The 16424-nt window shown below is 41.8% G+C and overlaps 1 protein-coding gene across 1 annotated transcript; it reads right to left on the reverse strand.

Annotated features, from left to right (window-relative positions):
• Positions 1–2164: 2164 nt before the first annotated feature.
• On the reverse strand, positions 2165–8490 carry LOC733751 (novel protein similar to cornifelin). Its single transcript, NM_001044507.1, is given in 4 exon segments — positions 2165–2760; positions 3614–3750; positions 5094–5217; positions 8459–8490. Coding segments are annotated over 4 exon segments (381 nt in total). The 5' UTR covers positions 8489–8490; the 3' UTR covers positions 2165–2670.
• Positions 8491–16424: the final 7934 nt, after the last annotated feature.

Consider the following 16424-nt stretch of genomic DNA (forward strand, 5'->3'; position numbering starts at 1 on the left):
CTGTCTAGGTATGTGTGTGTATATGCACTGGAGGTCATTTGGATGGGTTGACACTGATGGACATCTCTTTTTAACACAAGTGGTTGTCTAATTATCGTTGAGCTGCTTGTCTTGGTTAGTTAAGGGAATGGATAAAGGCTGGCTATGGATAAAGAACTTGGCATTTCCCTGCTGTGGTTAAGATGTAAGAGGAGGCTTGTACTAACAATTCAACAAAGAAACTCACCCTCACACACAAAATACAAATATCTAGATATCAAGTGCCACGGCTGCTATATTTTCAGCGGAGGAAGAACTGTCAATGTTATTATTAGGAGTATTATTTGCTCCACCATCAAAAAAAAAGAATAATTGTAACTTGCAAAAGTGCTTAAAATATCAATCTCATTAATATTCTATTCACTTTTTTTAAAGGTTTACTTATCCTTTAAAGAAACTGCATGTGTCCCTTTAACATGAAGACCTGATTATTAACCCTTGCTCCACCATCGTGTTTCTTGTGGAACAGTAATGTAGGTTTAGGCAGGAGGTTTTCATTAACTTCAATAGTACAGGTTTTGGACCTCTTATCCAGAATGCTTTGGACCTGGGGTTTTCCGGATAAGGGATCTTTCCATAGTTTGGATCTCCATACCTTAAGTCTGCTAAAAAAATCACTTAAACATTAAATAAACCCAATAGGGCTGTTCTGCCCCCAATAAGGGGTAATTATATCTTAGTTTGGAATCAAGTACAAGTTACTGTTTTATTTCTACAGAGAAAAAGGAAATATTTTTTGATAATGTGAATTATTTCCTTAAAATGGAGTCTATGGGAGATGGCCTTTCCGTAATTCAGAACTTCTGGATAACGGTTTTCCGCATAAAATGTCCCATACCTGACAGGTTTTCTCTTCAATGAGCTGGGCCTTTTGTTCAAGTGTTTTTTCCATATGTAAAGCTTAACAAGCACAACTTTCCTTTATCATGTGGGCTGCTCATGGCAATATGCCAGACTTCTCTGTTAGCTGGGCCGCTCTCTGGGATGGCCATTCCCATTAGTAATGGATCTATGGGGAGTATACGCACAGTACATAGGCAAAAGAGTTAAGAGAGAGAGATAGCCCATATATATTATATATGCCAGTTTAAAAAAACCTATGGTTTTTGCCAATTTTTCTTCTTGCATGTTGTGTTGGCACATTCACAGCTACTGTAGCTAGGTTGATATTTCCTCCACTTATGTAGTATTGTATATGCAAGGCACAGCAAGCACGGAATAAGGATTGATAGACCCTGCACGTTTCAAAAGAACTTTGCCATTATACAGACTTGTGTCTGTGCAGGAAAAACCTTTATGTTGGGCAAAGGTTTGGAAAGAGTTTATATTTTTACATTTCCTTTTGGATCTTTAGCTTCAGTTTGTATTTCCAGTACAGGTATGGGATCCCTTCTCCGGAAACCCATTATCCAGAAAGCTCCGAATTACGGAAAGCCTGTCTCCCATAGACTCCATTTTAATCAAATAATTCAAAATTTTAAAACCGATTTCCTTTTTCTCTGTAGAAATAAAACCATTCATTGAAATTGATCCTAACGAAGATATAAATAATCCTTATTGGATGCAAAACAATCTTATTGGGGTTACTTAATGTTTTATTGATTTTTTAGTACAAATAGGGCACATTTACTAATCCACGAATCCGAATCCCGAATGGGAAAAAAATCAGATTGGAAACAAAAATTTTGCGACTTTTTTGTCGCTGGCGTGGCGGAAAAACCAATCCGATTTTTTTGCGACGGCGACGAAAAAGTCACGGAAAATATACGATAAAGTCGTAACGGCGACGAAAAAATCACGGGACACACGAAAAAGTCGCGACAGCAACTAAAAAGTTGCGAAAATACCAATCATTACAAAAAAACGCGTTCGGATGCTTTCGGTCCGTTCGTGGATTAATAAATCTGCCCCTTAAGGTATGGAGATCCAAATTACAGAAAGACCCCTTATCCGGAATACACTTGGTCCCGAGCATTCTGGATAACAGGTCCTATACCTGCATTACACTTCTGGTTACTGTTGGGCTTTCACCAGGAATTTTTCTTATTTCTACCATGAAAAGATGCGACTTTCCAGGAAATGGATGGGCTGTGACCTTAACCAGCCAAGAGCATGTTCCTTTTTTTTCCAATCATTTTTATTGGGTTTTATTTAGAAAATAATACTTTATGTGTCACATTATTTACCCTTCTATTACAACAATAAATGTGGTAGTAAGGAGACGAGAGGCTAAAGAAAAGAAGAAAGGGTTAATAAAAGGGGGGATAAGGAAACACAAATGGTGGCATGGCGTATGTTTTTTGGTAAATGAAGTCTAAATGACATGGGTAACGTCCATAGATGCCATGTTTTATAATTTTTTCCATATTGAAAAGCTGCCAGCATACCTTCATAATGGTAATTTTCCAACGTGACAATTACTTGCTACCAGTGTTGTGCTATAGGGGTTCTAGTTAAGTTATGGCACCAAGTGGTTATGACATAGTGCAGGATAGTGTCTGTATTTAGGCACAACAGAGTAGTTGCTGTCGGAACTAAACCATCTGATCCATCAATTGGGATGTTCCGATTTTCAGCTGTTTCAGCTAATGTTGCAGACCTTCCCCTCCCAGCTGTCTTCTAACTGTATTTTCACCTTCTGGATTCTAGTTCCCGAGCCATTTGGCAAAGAGCGCACGGGCCACAGAATGTGACACACAGACAGTCAGTGCAGATAGTGCCCTGCAATACAAGAGACATGCACAGTGAATGAACAGGAGAGGTTAGGGTTTATTGGGAGGGATAGAAAAAAGCTCAGATGGGGTTGGTAAAAAAAAAATAAAAATAAAAAAAATTGTCAACAATGAAATACATGAGTGTGTCCATGGGGGTGTTCTTCAGTCAATGACTTGGATAAACAATATTTTACAGTTTAATGCCCCCCTCACTCTTTGGTGCACTATATGTTCCAGTTCTGCCCCTGATATGTGTCTAGTCTGTTTGTATGTCTGCCAAACACTAATCTATCAGACAGAATTGAAATCCCTTAACATGGAGCAAGATATGCAAAATGAGAATTTGTTACTGGGCACCTGTTTCTATATTAAATTTGCCTCAGATTTATAGTCCCCAGCACCCTTGCAGAGGATTCAGCTCTCTAGAGAGGTGCATATCACAGTGTATTTCTTATTTCATGTAGCCAACCCCTCTTCCCCTGTGGCAGAGCTGGCTAAAACATCAGAAGACTCATTTACCATTGGGACAATGGCTTCTGTGGTCTGCGCTCTGCACCTTGTTCCGGATTAAAACTGGAGTGCAAGGTGCAAATTGGGTGCAAGGCAGTCCTGCCATAAGTGAGCACTAGGTACAGGGTTCTGCCACCCTTTTGCACCCATTGGTGCTACTCAGTCTGTGCATCTGGCAGAAGATGGGGATATTTGCAGTTTAGAGACAGCTGCAAAAATGCCTGGGGATGAGGGAAAGGATATGTGTGCATTAGGGGGGCCAAGAAAGAGTACATGGTTGTTGTAACGCCTCTATATTCTCCCTGTTTTTGCAACCTTCAAGTATTAAAATGCACTTAAATTCTATTTACCTGAATATGGTATCTCTCTCTAATGCCGGTCCTCAGGGCCAGAATGGTGCCGCCCATTAACGGCAGACAACAGCACTCTCCATAATCCTGAGCTACTTTACAAGCCACACACATAGGAAAGAATGCACCACAAAGACCTAGGGGAACAAGATGCCGTTAAAACAGATCTTTGTTTCTTGTCCTTTGTCTATAATAAAATGTAGAAATGTCTGGATCCATGTGGCTTTAATCATGGAGCTACAAGGTTTAAAGGCTCCATCTTGGAGCTTGCATGGAGTCAGGGCCGCTGCTGGCCAAATGGGTGCCCTAAGCAGAAATTTACTTTTGTGCCCCCTCCCCCAAATATTACGGAAGTAAAAATAACATAATAAAAAAACACCTACTATAGGGGCCCCACACACAGTGCCCCCAATAGCCCCCATAGTAAGTGCCCCCAATAGCCCCCATAGACAATGCCCCCATAGTAAATGCCCCCAATTGCCCCCATAGAGAGTAGCCCCCCGTACACAGAAACCCCCGTCGTACACAGCCGCTCTTTCTTCTGCAGCTCTGCTCCTTTTGCGGCAGCGACAGGCACAGGCCCTTTTATAAGGTTGCGCCCCATGCGTATGACGTCACACGTACCACGGGGGGCAACCTTATAAAAGGGCCTGTCAGCGCTGCACAAGTTGCAGAGCAGCAGAAGAAGATGATGGTAGGGTACAGCCAGCGCATCTCGCTGTGCTTGATAGTTCAATGAATGTCCCGGAAATGCGGGACATTGATTGAACTATTCGGGACAGCAGGATGCGCTATAAAAACCAGCGGGACAGTGTTGGGGGGTATGTTATAATATATAAAAATGTTTTTTTTGAGCAGCTGGGATGGTGCCCCCCTGGGAGTTGGTGCCCTATGCAGACTGAGTACTCTGCTTATAGGGAGCGGCGGCCCTGCATGGAGTTGCATAACCCACCTGATCACCTGACAAAACAACTGTGTGCCAAAAACCCAGGGCTCCAGAGAATATCTTTTCCTATTCCTCATAATGGAATCTTAACATGAAGACAAAGACACTTTGATGGAAATGAACCCTTTCCAGAGCTGCATTACTGTATAGTGGGTACTACATTGCCACAGCTTGAACTGCAGGTTGAGCATTACTGATATAATGTGCAACTGGCACCAAGTTAACCTACTGTCACCATATTTTCCTACTATTCACCCCACCTAAAACTGTGGCTCTGTGGGGCCCTAGACATTCATCCCACTTTGGACCTGAAAAGTAGGTCTTTTGTATTTTCCCTTTGTATAGAGTATATGTACAGTCATGTTGTAACATAACATAAAAAAAAGAATGTTTAATGGCAATTGCAGATGGGTGTTTTGCCCTGGGTTCAGACAACTACACAAAGCAGAACCAGATTCAGCCAAAGCCCATTTAAGAATCTGTGTTGCGTCCTCTATCCGCCCACTGTTTGGTAAAAGCTATCCCATTACTCACAGATGCCCACGTCCCGAAAACAGTCAAAGGTGTCAGAATTCCATTGGCCGAATTTGCTGGTTGTGTAACCCTGGACAGCTTGGGGTTGAAAAATGACTGTTTGAGTTGTTTCCAGCTGGGAACACTAAAGAGGAGAATATAAATAATTGAATTGGAAGTGAAGGCTCCAAGTGATGACAAATGTAATGCAGAGAATCATTATACACTATATAGAACCTAGGCCTCTATCTCTCCAGATGCTGCTGTATAAAAGCCGGTACACATACACAAGGAAGGATGAGAAAACCATTGTTCTGCTTAGCCAATGAGCTTTGGGGAAACACAGGGAGGCAGAGTAGAGCTGGGGAGGGATCCAACAAAGGTTCTACTTGCTATGTGGGTATGGGATAGGTATTACAGAAAATACATAAATAATTCCAGCAATAACAAACATTTAGTACCAGAGAGGACAAACTGTATAATACGAGACATGACAAGCAGTATCCTATCCTAGTTTGCACATATTATTCATGTTAAAGATTTAGAATTATGAATGATAAGCATCCTAAGACTTGGAATTTAGGTGGCAGCTATACCGAACAAGTCATTTTACGGATGAAGAGTTGAGTAAATAACAGGTTCAACGTTTGTTCTAGGTCGTAGTAACCCACAGCAACTAATCATATTGCAGCTTCTAACTGTCAGACCTGTAAATGCTACTTGCATGTTGGATACCGGCTCTCATATAGAATAACAGGCACAGAATTGGCCCAAGTGCACTGACCTCGAGAAACAAAAGTATATTTGCTTTAAAATAGTGAGGTCAGTCAGTGATACCAGCTGATTGGTTTCTATTGGTAATTAGACCTCCCCCATTGTACAGGTATGGGATCTGTTAGCCAGAAACCGTTATCCAGAATGTTCTGAATTATGGAAAGGTAATTTCCCATAGACTCCATGTTAATCAAATAATTCAAAATTTTAAAGTATACAGGTTTGGGATCGCTTATCCAGAAACCTGTTATCCAGAAAGTTCAAAATTACGGAAGGGCCATCTCCCATAGACTCCATTATAAGCAAATCATTTTAATTTTATAAAATGATTCCTTTTTCTCTGTAATAATAAAACAGAACCTGTACTTGATCCCAACTAAGATATAATTACCCCTTATTGGGGGCAGAACAGCCCTATTGGGTTTATTTAATGGTTAAATGATTCCCTTTTCTCTGTAATAATAAAACAGTACCTGTACTTGATCCCAACTAAGATATAATTACCCCTTATTGGGGGCAGAACAGCCCTATTGGGTTTATTTAATGGTTAAATGATTCCCTTTTCTCTGTAATAATAAAACAGTACCTGTACTTGATCCCAACTAAGATATAATTAATCCTTATTGGGGGCAGAACAGCCCTATTGGGTTTATTTCATGGTTAAATCTTGTAGATTGTAAGCTCTTTTGGGCAGGGCCCTCTTCACCTCTTGTATCGGTTATTGATTGCTTTATATGTTACTCTGTATGTCCAATGTATGTAACCCACTTATTGTACAGCGCTGCGGAATATGTTGGCGCTTCATAAATAAATGTTAATGTAATGTAAATGATTCCCTTTTCTCTGTAATAATAAAACAGTACCTGTACTTGATCCCAACTAAGATATAATTAATCCTTATTGGAGGCAAAACAAGCCTATTGGGTTTACTCAATATTTAAATGATATTTAGCAGATATATGTTATGGAGATCCAAATTATGGAAAGATCCCTTTTTCGCAAAACCCCAGGTTCCGGGCATTCTGGATAATAGGTCTAATATCTGTATTTGCATTATCTCTGTAATAATAAAACAGTACCTTGTACACAATTCCAACTAAGATATAATCAATCCTTATTTGAGGCAAAACAATCCTATAGGGTTTATTCAATATTTATATGATTTTTAGCAGACTTAGGTTATGGAGATCCAAATTACAGAAAGATCCCTTATCCAGAAAACCCCAGCTCTTGAGCATTCTGAATAATAGGCCCCATACCTGTACATAGGCCCTAGCACTGCTTATTGGTGTACTAAATTTATAGTGAAATTAAAAATCATTAGCCCCAGAATAGTAGTAAGACTGAGTAGGATGACCATATTGTACTTACCCTTTACTCTGGAGCTGTAGTGAGAAAATCAGGGAAGCGTTTAGGCTGATGCCACACGTGGCGTTTTTACGCTGCGTTTTTTCTCAGCCTAAAAACGCTGCACAAGCCACACAGCCCCTGACTATGGCGTTTTTCAGCCTAGAACTGGTGACGTAGCAAATCCCGTTTCCATGGTGCGAATAGTGCAAAATAGTAAAAAACGCTGAGTATTTCAGCTAGGTCTGGCAGCTGCCTTTGTGTATACATAGGAATAGCTTGCTGTGCAAATACTGGCGTATTTCAGCCAATGCTTGAAAAATCCGTGCTAAGGCGTTTTCTAGCGTATTTATGCTTTGTGTGGTTTGCCCTGAGTCTTTTCAAGTTATTTCTATGGATGATGATATCGGGCGTTTTTCAGCCGCTGAGAGAATTACAAAAAACGCAGCGTAAAAACGCCACGTGTGGCATCAGCCTTAAACCCCAGCTAATTAAGGTACATCTGCAAGGAGTTCTGAAGGCTGAATGGCAGCTAGAAGCAATAACAGGCAAAGAAAAAATGAAATTGCCAGCACTCATTCTGAAGCTGGGCAGCTACTAGATATAATATGCAGCCATTATTCGCTCACACAGAGACAAAGTTGCGTTGGAAAGTCGCAAAAGTGGAATAAACCAACTTGGAGTTAAAAGAAGAACTTCTGTTTAACAAAAGCCTTACTCCCTGACCTGAATACGCTGGTTTTTTATACTTTGGGTTAAACTCTCAGGTTAATGAATTTTGAACTGAAACTTTCCTCCAACTTTTTGCTGAAAAAAATCATTTTAGCACAGGGAGGTGTAAAAAAAAATCATTCAGAAGATTGCATATTTGTCATTTGATGATTAGTTAGTTGGACCAAGTGCTGGTGATTTCTTTCTTTGTCTCATTAAGAAATAATAGCCTAATTGCTTCTAGCTGCCATTCAGCCTTCAGAAACTTCCCACTTGTGTACATTAATTAGCTGGGGCTTATACACTTGATTTTCTCACTACAGCTCCGGAGTAAAGGGTAAGTATATTATGGGCATACAATCTTTACTGGGGGGGTTATTGATTTTAAATGCTATATGACTTTATACACTAATAGGTGCATATATATATATGATAGCTTATATATTTTGAGCAAAGTGTGGTACTGACACCTGATTTTTTCTAACAATTGACTTGGTAGTCCAGGTTCTGCTCATATGGAGTAGCCAGGAAAGGAAGAATTGCTTTATACTTACCGTAATTCTGTTTTCCTGGCCACTTTCCATAGCAGCATGCTACTTGCCCCTGTTGGTATCAGATGGTTGGAGGAGGGTTCCTGAGGGGCCTTTAAAAGTTTTGGCAGGGGGAGGGACACTCTAGTGTATGGACAGGGGGCAGGAGGGCCCCCATGAGTATTATACTGATATGGATAGTGGGCAGGAAATGTATGGTTTGTATGAAGCCATTCTGTTTTTTTATGTGGGGCAATGTTTCTTTTCTTAAACGTTTGTTATATATATATTTATTCAACTGGAAACTTGTTGTGAAATAGCATTTGGGGCATTAACAAAAGCATAGAGACGTATTTACTGCTCACTTGTGGCAGTCATTGTTTAATGAAAATAGGAATCTTTTGTAGGCAAACGCATGCTTCTAAATTAATTTGATCTATAATTGGATAATTCTCAGGTGAAATGCAAATTTGCTTTATCTCCAGGACATCTGTCCAGTTTAAAATACACCAGATATAATTTGTTGCCAAAATGATAATATATACCGTTTTTATTGGCAGTAACCTGTTAATTGATTTGGCTGAGGCATTCTCCAAAGAACCAAGTAGGGACATGGTCCAAACAGACAGAGGGCATATGAGGGGCTATACACGTATGACTGCAGGGTCAGACTGGGGGGTGCAGGGCCCACTGGGGTTACTGCTTCAGGGGCACCTGCACCCCCCAAGGGGCCCCCGCAGTGGCCTTCACACTGCCCCCTCAGGGACCCCCACCACCTGTCTGACCCCCTCCCCCGATTGTGCCTAAGTGAAACTTACCTTCAGTGTGTATGGGGAGGGAGACTGGCGGATCGGGGGAGCGCCCTGCAGGGATCGGGTCTGGGCCGCTGGGGCCCACCAGGTTTTTTCCCGGTGGCCCAGTCTGACCCTGTATGACTGCCTTTCTATTGTTACGGTATTTCAGGCAGAAAACTGATCAAACAGAACATGGTGCATTGGCAGTGAAATATCCAAACTTTCCCAGTTCCCAAACTAACTCCTACCCATAGTACTTCAGCTTTGGTTTCTGGCATGCAGAGATTCTGGACAAATTATTTCCAGATACCAACACTGATCTGAAATAACACAGACTTACAAAGGGGATCTTGTGGTCAAATTGAAATGAGCAAAGAACTGATATTTGTGTTGCTTTGCAATCCCACCAGCAGAAATACACTGCACGACAAGAAGGGAATCTATAATCCTTGAATTATTCTGCATTGCAATTTGTTAACTCTGCAAACATCTGATTGGTTGGTTGGATTATTGGACCTGAGCAAAGTTTGCCCTTTTTTATTCGATTATGTCAAAACATGAATTCACTATGCACACTGATATTATAATATAGGGATAATAAATTAAAGGGGAACATCACCCAAACACAACTTTTTGAAAAGTACACATAATTTAAGGCAACTTTGCAATATACATATATGCAGCCTTTTCATGATTTTGCATCTAACTCCCTGTTCTCCTGCTAATTTGGCTGAATACTTTGAGATTCAAATAACAGTAGTCGACTGTCCTCAGCCTGCTTCCTCCAAATCCCACAATTCCCTGCACAAATGATATAAATAAGGAAAGAAACATCTCAGTGCAATGCATTATGGGTTATGTAGTTCCTGCATGCTGTCTGGAAGTTGTGGAAAAGTTGTTACAATTTATAACATCAATGTTTTAGTCTTTACTCCCCTGCCAGGATTTCAAATGATGCAGAAAGGGAAGAACTGTTTTGGAGGTGGATTTCAGCATATAAAAATGATATTACAGTGATCGGTATATTAGGGGTTTCTGTGTTGTGTGGGGCTCTTTAACAAAATTTGGATGGGAAGCCAGCACTCCCATTTTATAGCAAAAGAGTCACAGGAACAAAGAGGAGAATTAGAGACTCTTCTCACAAGAGCTTGTGGACCCCACTGACCAGGCTTGAACTGATGTGGCTCTTGCTCCGACAGCCCCTATACCTGTTGCTGTGCGTGTGTTTATTCGCGTGTGTACACATTTCTAAAGGTCCCCATACACGGGCCGATTATAGCTGCTGATATCGGTCCCTTGGACCGATTCGGCAGCTTATCGGCTCGTGTAGGGGCAGAACCGAGGGGCCTGGCTGACCGATATCTGGCCTGAAATTGGCCAGATATCGATCGGCCAGGTTAGAAAATCCAGTCGAATCGGGGACCGCATCGGCTCGTTGATGCGGTCCCCGAACCGATTGCCCCGTCGCCGCGTGCAGAATTCGATCGTTTGGCCCCAGGGCCAAACGATCGAATTCACCTACATGCCTCCCCGATATCGCCACCCGTAGGTGGGGATATCGGGTGAAGATCCGCTCGCTTGGCGACATCGCCAAGCAAGCGGATCTGCCCGTGTATGGCCAGCTTAAGAATACTTCCTTATTCTCTCCCCAGTTCTTAGGAATCTATGTTTTCCTGTTTGCTAAGCCAGATACAAATACCTTTTTTTTCCCCAGTAACTTATTAACTTTGTCCTCTTCACTTATCAAGTCATTAAGATAAGAGAATTAGCTCTTTTCACGCCTTCTCTGGCAGAGATAATGAGACCTACGTGATTGCCGCATAGTGCTGCACTCTTCTTTTAAATGTGTACTGATGTAGGGACCCCTACATTTGGGCCCCTTTTCCTGGGTTCCCCTTTAGGCAGGAATACCGAAATGGGAAAAATTCAGATTAAATACGATAATTTCTGATGAATATGCTTACGAAAAAATCATATTAGTCACAATAATATTGTATTGGCGATCCAAAAGTCACAAAATTTTCATATCCAACCGATCGTAAACAGTGGGAAAACCCACTTTGGTCCTTCTGTGCATGATTTTGGAAGCCTCCCATAGGGCTCAATGGCACTCTGCAGCTCCAACCCGGCCCAAGGAAAGTCTCCCATAGGGCTCAATGGCACTCTGCAGCTCCAACCCGGCCCAAGGAAAGTCTCCCATAGGGCTCAATGGCACTCTGCAGCTCCAACCTGACCCAAGGAAAGTCTCCCATAGGGCTCAATGGCACTCTGCAGCTCCAACCTGGCCCAAGGAAAGTCTCCCATAGGGCTCAATGGCACTCTGCAGCTCCAACCTGGCCCAAGGAAAGTCTCCCATAGGGCTCAATGGCACTCTGCAGCTCCAACCTGGCCCAAGGAAAGTCTCCCATAGGGCTCAATGGCACTCTGCAGCTCCAACCTGGCCCAAGGAAAGTCTCCCATAGGGCTCAATGGCACTCTGCTGCTCCAACCCGGCCAAAGGAAAGTCTCCCATAGGGCTCAATGGCACTCTGCAGCTCCAACCTGGCCCGAGGAAAGTCTCCCATAGGGCTCAATGGCACTCTGCAGCTCCAACCCGGCCCAAGGAAAGTCTCCCATAGGGCTCAAAGGCACTCTGCAGCTCCAACCCGGCCCAAGGAAAGTCTCCCATAGGGCTCAATGGCACTCTGCAGCTCCAACCCGGCCCAAGGAAAGTCTCCCATAGGGCTCAATGGCACTCTGCAGCTCCAACCCGGCCCAAGGAAAGTCTCCCATAGGGCTCAATGGCACTCTGCAGCTCCAACCTGGCCCAAGGAAAGTCTCCATACCGAAGCTTGAATGAATCCGAAACTTTAGTACTCGTTGTTTTTGATTCACAGTATGAAAAAGTTGTGCAAAATAATAGATAAATCTGCGAAAATACGCAAGGTGCAAAAACTTGGAAAAAAATACAATTTTTTTAGTATTCGGAGCCGATCATACTTTGATAAATAGGCCCCTAGGAGTGAAAGGATAGATAGTTTTATTTAGTTGGGCAGCTTGAGGCCCCTCCGAGGAGATCAGTGAGGTTATCATCTCCTGGCATTACTAGCCGTAGTTCAGGTACATTCAGTGGCTAGCTCAGGTCACAGCATATTCCCAAAGAGGGGAGATTATCTGGAGAAAGAGAAGCTCCTGGTTTGGATATTGGAGAGAGATACCTGAATCTGCATATAATACCACTGAATGCTGTTTGAAATAAATAAAGAAGTTTGTTTGGTTAATCAGCAATCTCAAGTCTCCTGGCCAATTCGTCCCCGGGCGGATCATCAGCAACCGGGTAAGCACTCACCCAAAGGGCAGAAAGGTCCTGGGAGTTGCAGGGAGTTTGCCAAGTTGAGGCCTACACAGATCAACACAGCTCAAATAGCACACACGCTCAAGGATACTTACAGCCAACACTCACGGGGGTGCTACACTGATAATTGTCTCTATGTGTATTTTTGCAAACACCATTCTCAGATCAAATAGCACCGTGTCATAAGCCAATGGAGCGAGTTATTTGCCTGCGATAGATCTCTGCTACTGCGGAGCTAACTGCTTCGAAATGCCTTTCCACCAGCAACAATAGGAGTTGCCAGTTTATAACCTATGTAATAATGATTTAGTCTTTATAGTAATTACAGGAAGTGCCTGTGGCTTATTTTCCATTATTGCACCATATTATCTTCCATGGGGTTCCCAGATACAGCAGTGTGGGACGATATTCTGAGAAGGGATGCAGTGGGTAGTGTCTCATATAAACTCATTTCACAATTTAAATTTTTTGAATACTGCCTAAAGCCTTGAAGTAATGTCATTTCCACATGCCGTGACCCAAGCCAACCTGAAATACCAGATCCCACAAACAGGCCGCTCCATGTTAGAACTCAAATCTAAATATATGACAATATATTCACACACTCTGGAGTTGAACCAGGGTTAATTGGGATGTTTTTTTGGTATAGGTGAAGGTCGGAACCTACGGGTGGTTCATGGGAGTTGGGTTTGTACTGTACCTGGTATATACAGTACACGCGACATGCCATTTCCATTTAATGGGAAGTGGGTCTGCTTCTTGGTGTTGCATCAATAATAAATGAATTATTTAATGGATAAGTGAATGTCAAATGTATAGTCCTATTCTAAGCACTTTTATAATTAATATTTATTTTTTTTCAAGATTCCAAGATATTAAAGGAACAGTAACACCAAAAAATGAAAGTGTATAAAAGTAATAACAATATAATGTACTGTTGCCCTGCATTGCTACAACTGGTGTGTTTGCCTCAGAAAGCCTACTATAGTTTATATAAGTAAGCTGCTGTGTAGCTATGGGGGCAGCCATTCAAAGGAGAAAAGGCACAGGTTACTTAGCAGATAACAGATAAACCCCCATTATATGGGGTTTATCTACTAGTTATCTGCTATGTAACCTGTGCCTTTTCTCCTTTTTTCCAGCTTGAATGGCTGCCCCCGTGGCTACACAGCAGCTTATTTATATAGTAGCTTTTCTGTAGCAAAAACGCAATTTTTTTGCAGAGCAACAGCACATTATATTTTAATTACTTTAAAACACAAATTTTTTGATGTTACTGTTCCTTTAAGGTAAATATGTACTGTTAATAGGAATTTTGTTAAAACAGCTCCACCTGCTGGTTAGTTTCCATCCATGATCCAGTTGAGGAACTTGTCAGAAGAAAGAAAGAGGGCTGGTCTGAAGGTCTTTTGGTTGGAGAAACGGCACCCTCACTAAAACTGGCCTTGGCTCCAATGTACCCATTAATTATAGTAATACAACACTGTAGTTGTTCTGCCTTCATACACGTTCTCACAGTGTGCAATCCAGCATTCAGCTTAACCATCCCTGTCTTCCAAATAAGCAGACCGTCTTGTAATCTAACTTGTTTATTGATAACAGGTTGTTTGATCGTAAGTGGTCAGTTGCAATTAGAAAACAGGAACACAGATGTATGTCTGTGTGTGCGCGTGTGTGCGCGTGTGTGCGGTAAAACTATAAAGATACAAATGATTTGTATAAGTATACAGCATAAAGCATATGAATAACATATACAGCAGCATTCATTATAAATCAGCATGTTTGAACAGATTATATTAGCTCTAAGCATGACTGGTTATCTACTAGCATAACAACTACTACATGCAGATTAGAACTATCTAAAACATCACTAAAGAACAGACTATCCTGAGACTTGTATAACTCTTACCAGATATGCTGGCTATAGGAAAATAGAGGTTTAAGAAGCAGGAATGCAAGGAGAGCTATGCAAATACTGTATGTTGTAGACAGTATGGTGGCTTCCTTCTCCTTCCCAGAATGCACTAGCTACCCACAATGCACTGTAGTTGCATACTGAAGAACAACTTTAATTATACAAATGTAAGAAACATAAATCACAGTGGATTTCTATTGCCAGTAGATGGCACTGTTACAAAACTAGCTATACAGATTCTAACTTGTTGAATAGTAATGATTCTTCAACCCTTGATGTGGGGCAGAACAGTAGTAGCACTGGCATTCTGGGCAATGCCTGAGGAGATTTGCCCCATTCACCAACTTAGGAGCTAAGCTTCCCCAATTCAGGGCATGATTAGAGTTGTGTGGCCCCTGGTATGCAGGTAGGCTGGAGCCCCCATCTGAAATTGGGCAGATTTATTTAGATCAGGCTTGTGCAGTAGTTTCAGCTGTTTCCCACTACAACTGCTTTCCCATAAAACAATTAAAAAGCAAGCAACAAAGACTCTACGGTGCCTGGCAGTTCGGTATGTTATGGCTTGTAGATTCTATATTCTGTGGTTTAGGGAAAGTTTAGGGAAGAATGAAATGAAGAACATATGGGCCAAAAGGTACCGACGGTCAAGGCAAAAACGCCTGCTCCCCTACCCTATTGCAAACACTCTTGCACCTCCTTAAGTGACCTGCTTGCCAACAATACCCTGCACCCTACCCCCCCACCATGGTACCCAACCCGCTTGCCACCTAACCTCCCTGCTCACCCATGCCAATTTCTCCCTCCTCTCAATGCTAACAGCCTGGAGAAAAGGCAGCAGAGGCCCTAGTGCCCCCCATTGCTCCTTGGGTACCTACCCCTAGTTCCACCCTGAAGGGAAGAGTCTGACTGTAGCAGGGATTTCCAAAAGACATAGAGGAGCTGAAAAGAAGTCTTACCAGTTAATACCACCATGAGGTCCTGATTTGCCGACTCTTCTTCCCCCCCAGTCTTTTAGCATTTTGCAACCTACCCTGCATATAGTAAATGACCCTCCTTAGTATCTCTATTCTACAAAATATTTTATTCTGTGTTATTGTCAATCTGTTTTTTTCTATTAGTATATTGCCCAGTGTATAACCTGTGGAATTATGATTTAGTCTTTATAGTAATTACAGGAAGTGCCTGTGGCTTATTTTCCATTATTGCACCATATTATCTTCCATGGGGTTCCCAGATACAGCAGTGTGGGCCGATATTCTGAGAAGTGATGCAGTGGGTAGTGCCTCATATAAACTCATTTCACAATTAAAATTTTTTGAATACTGCCTAAAGCCTTGAAGTAATGTCATTTCCACATGCCGTGACCCAAGCCAACCTGAAATACCAGATCCCACAAACAGGCCGCTCCATGTTAGAACTCAAATCTAAATATATGACAATATATTCACACACTCTGGAGTTTAACCAGGGTTAATTGGGATGTTTTTTTGGTATAGGTGAGGGTTGGAACCTACGGGTGGTTCATGGGAGTTGGGTTTGTAATGTACCTGGTATATACAGTACAGAAGTGGGTCTGCTTCTTGGTGTTGCATCAATAATAAATGAATTATTCAATTGATAAGTGAATGTCAAATCTATAGTCCTATGAGATTTTATCTTGGTGGATGGAGATGAAGCGCTCCCTTCCGACAGGCGTCCCAGTATATTTAGACTCGTGCAACTACATCTGACTCAATAGAGTTTAGTCCTAAAAGCCTTAGGCCCTCTACTTTGCACCAATCTCTTTGGCATCCATCAAAAATAATATTCATCCAAAACTAAAATTTATGGAAATTTAATGGAAAAAATATTATTCTAAGTAAATTTCTAAACAGGTGTAAATTACACAAGTAAAGGAAATAGTGGCACAAGGTTAAGATATGAATATATATACATGTATGGGATCCA

The sequence above is a fragment of the Xenopus tropicalis genome, chromosome 7 (genome assembly GCF_000004195.4).
Source record: "Xenopus tropicalis strain Nigerian chromosome 7, UCB_Xtro_10.0, whole genome shotgun sequence".
Classification (NCBI taxonomy): Eukaryota; Metazoa; Chordata; class Amphibia; order Anura; family Pipidae; genus Xenopus; species Xenopus tropicalis.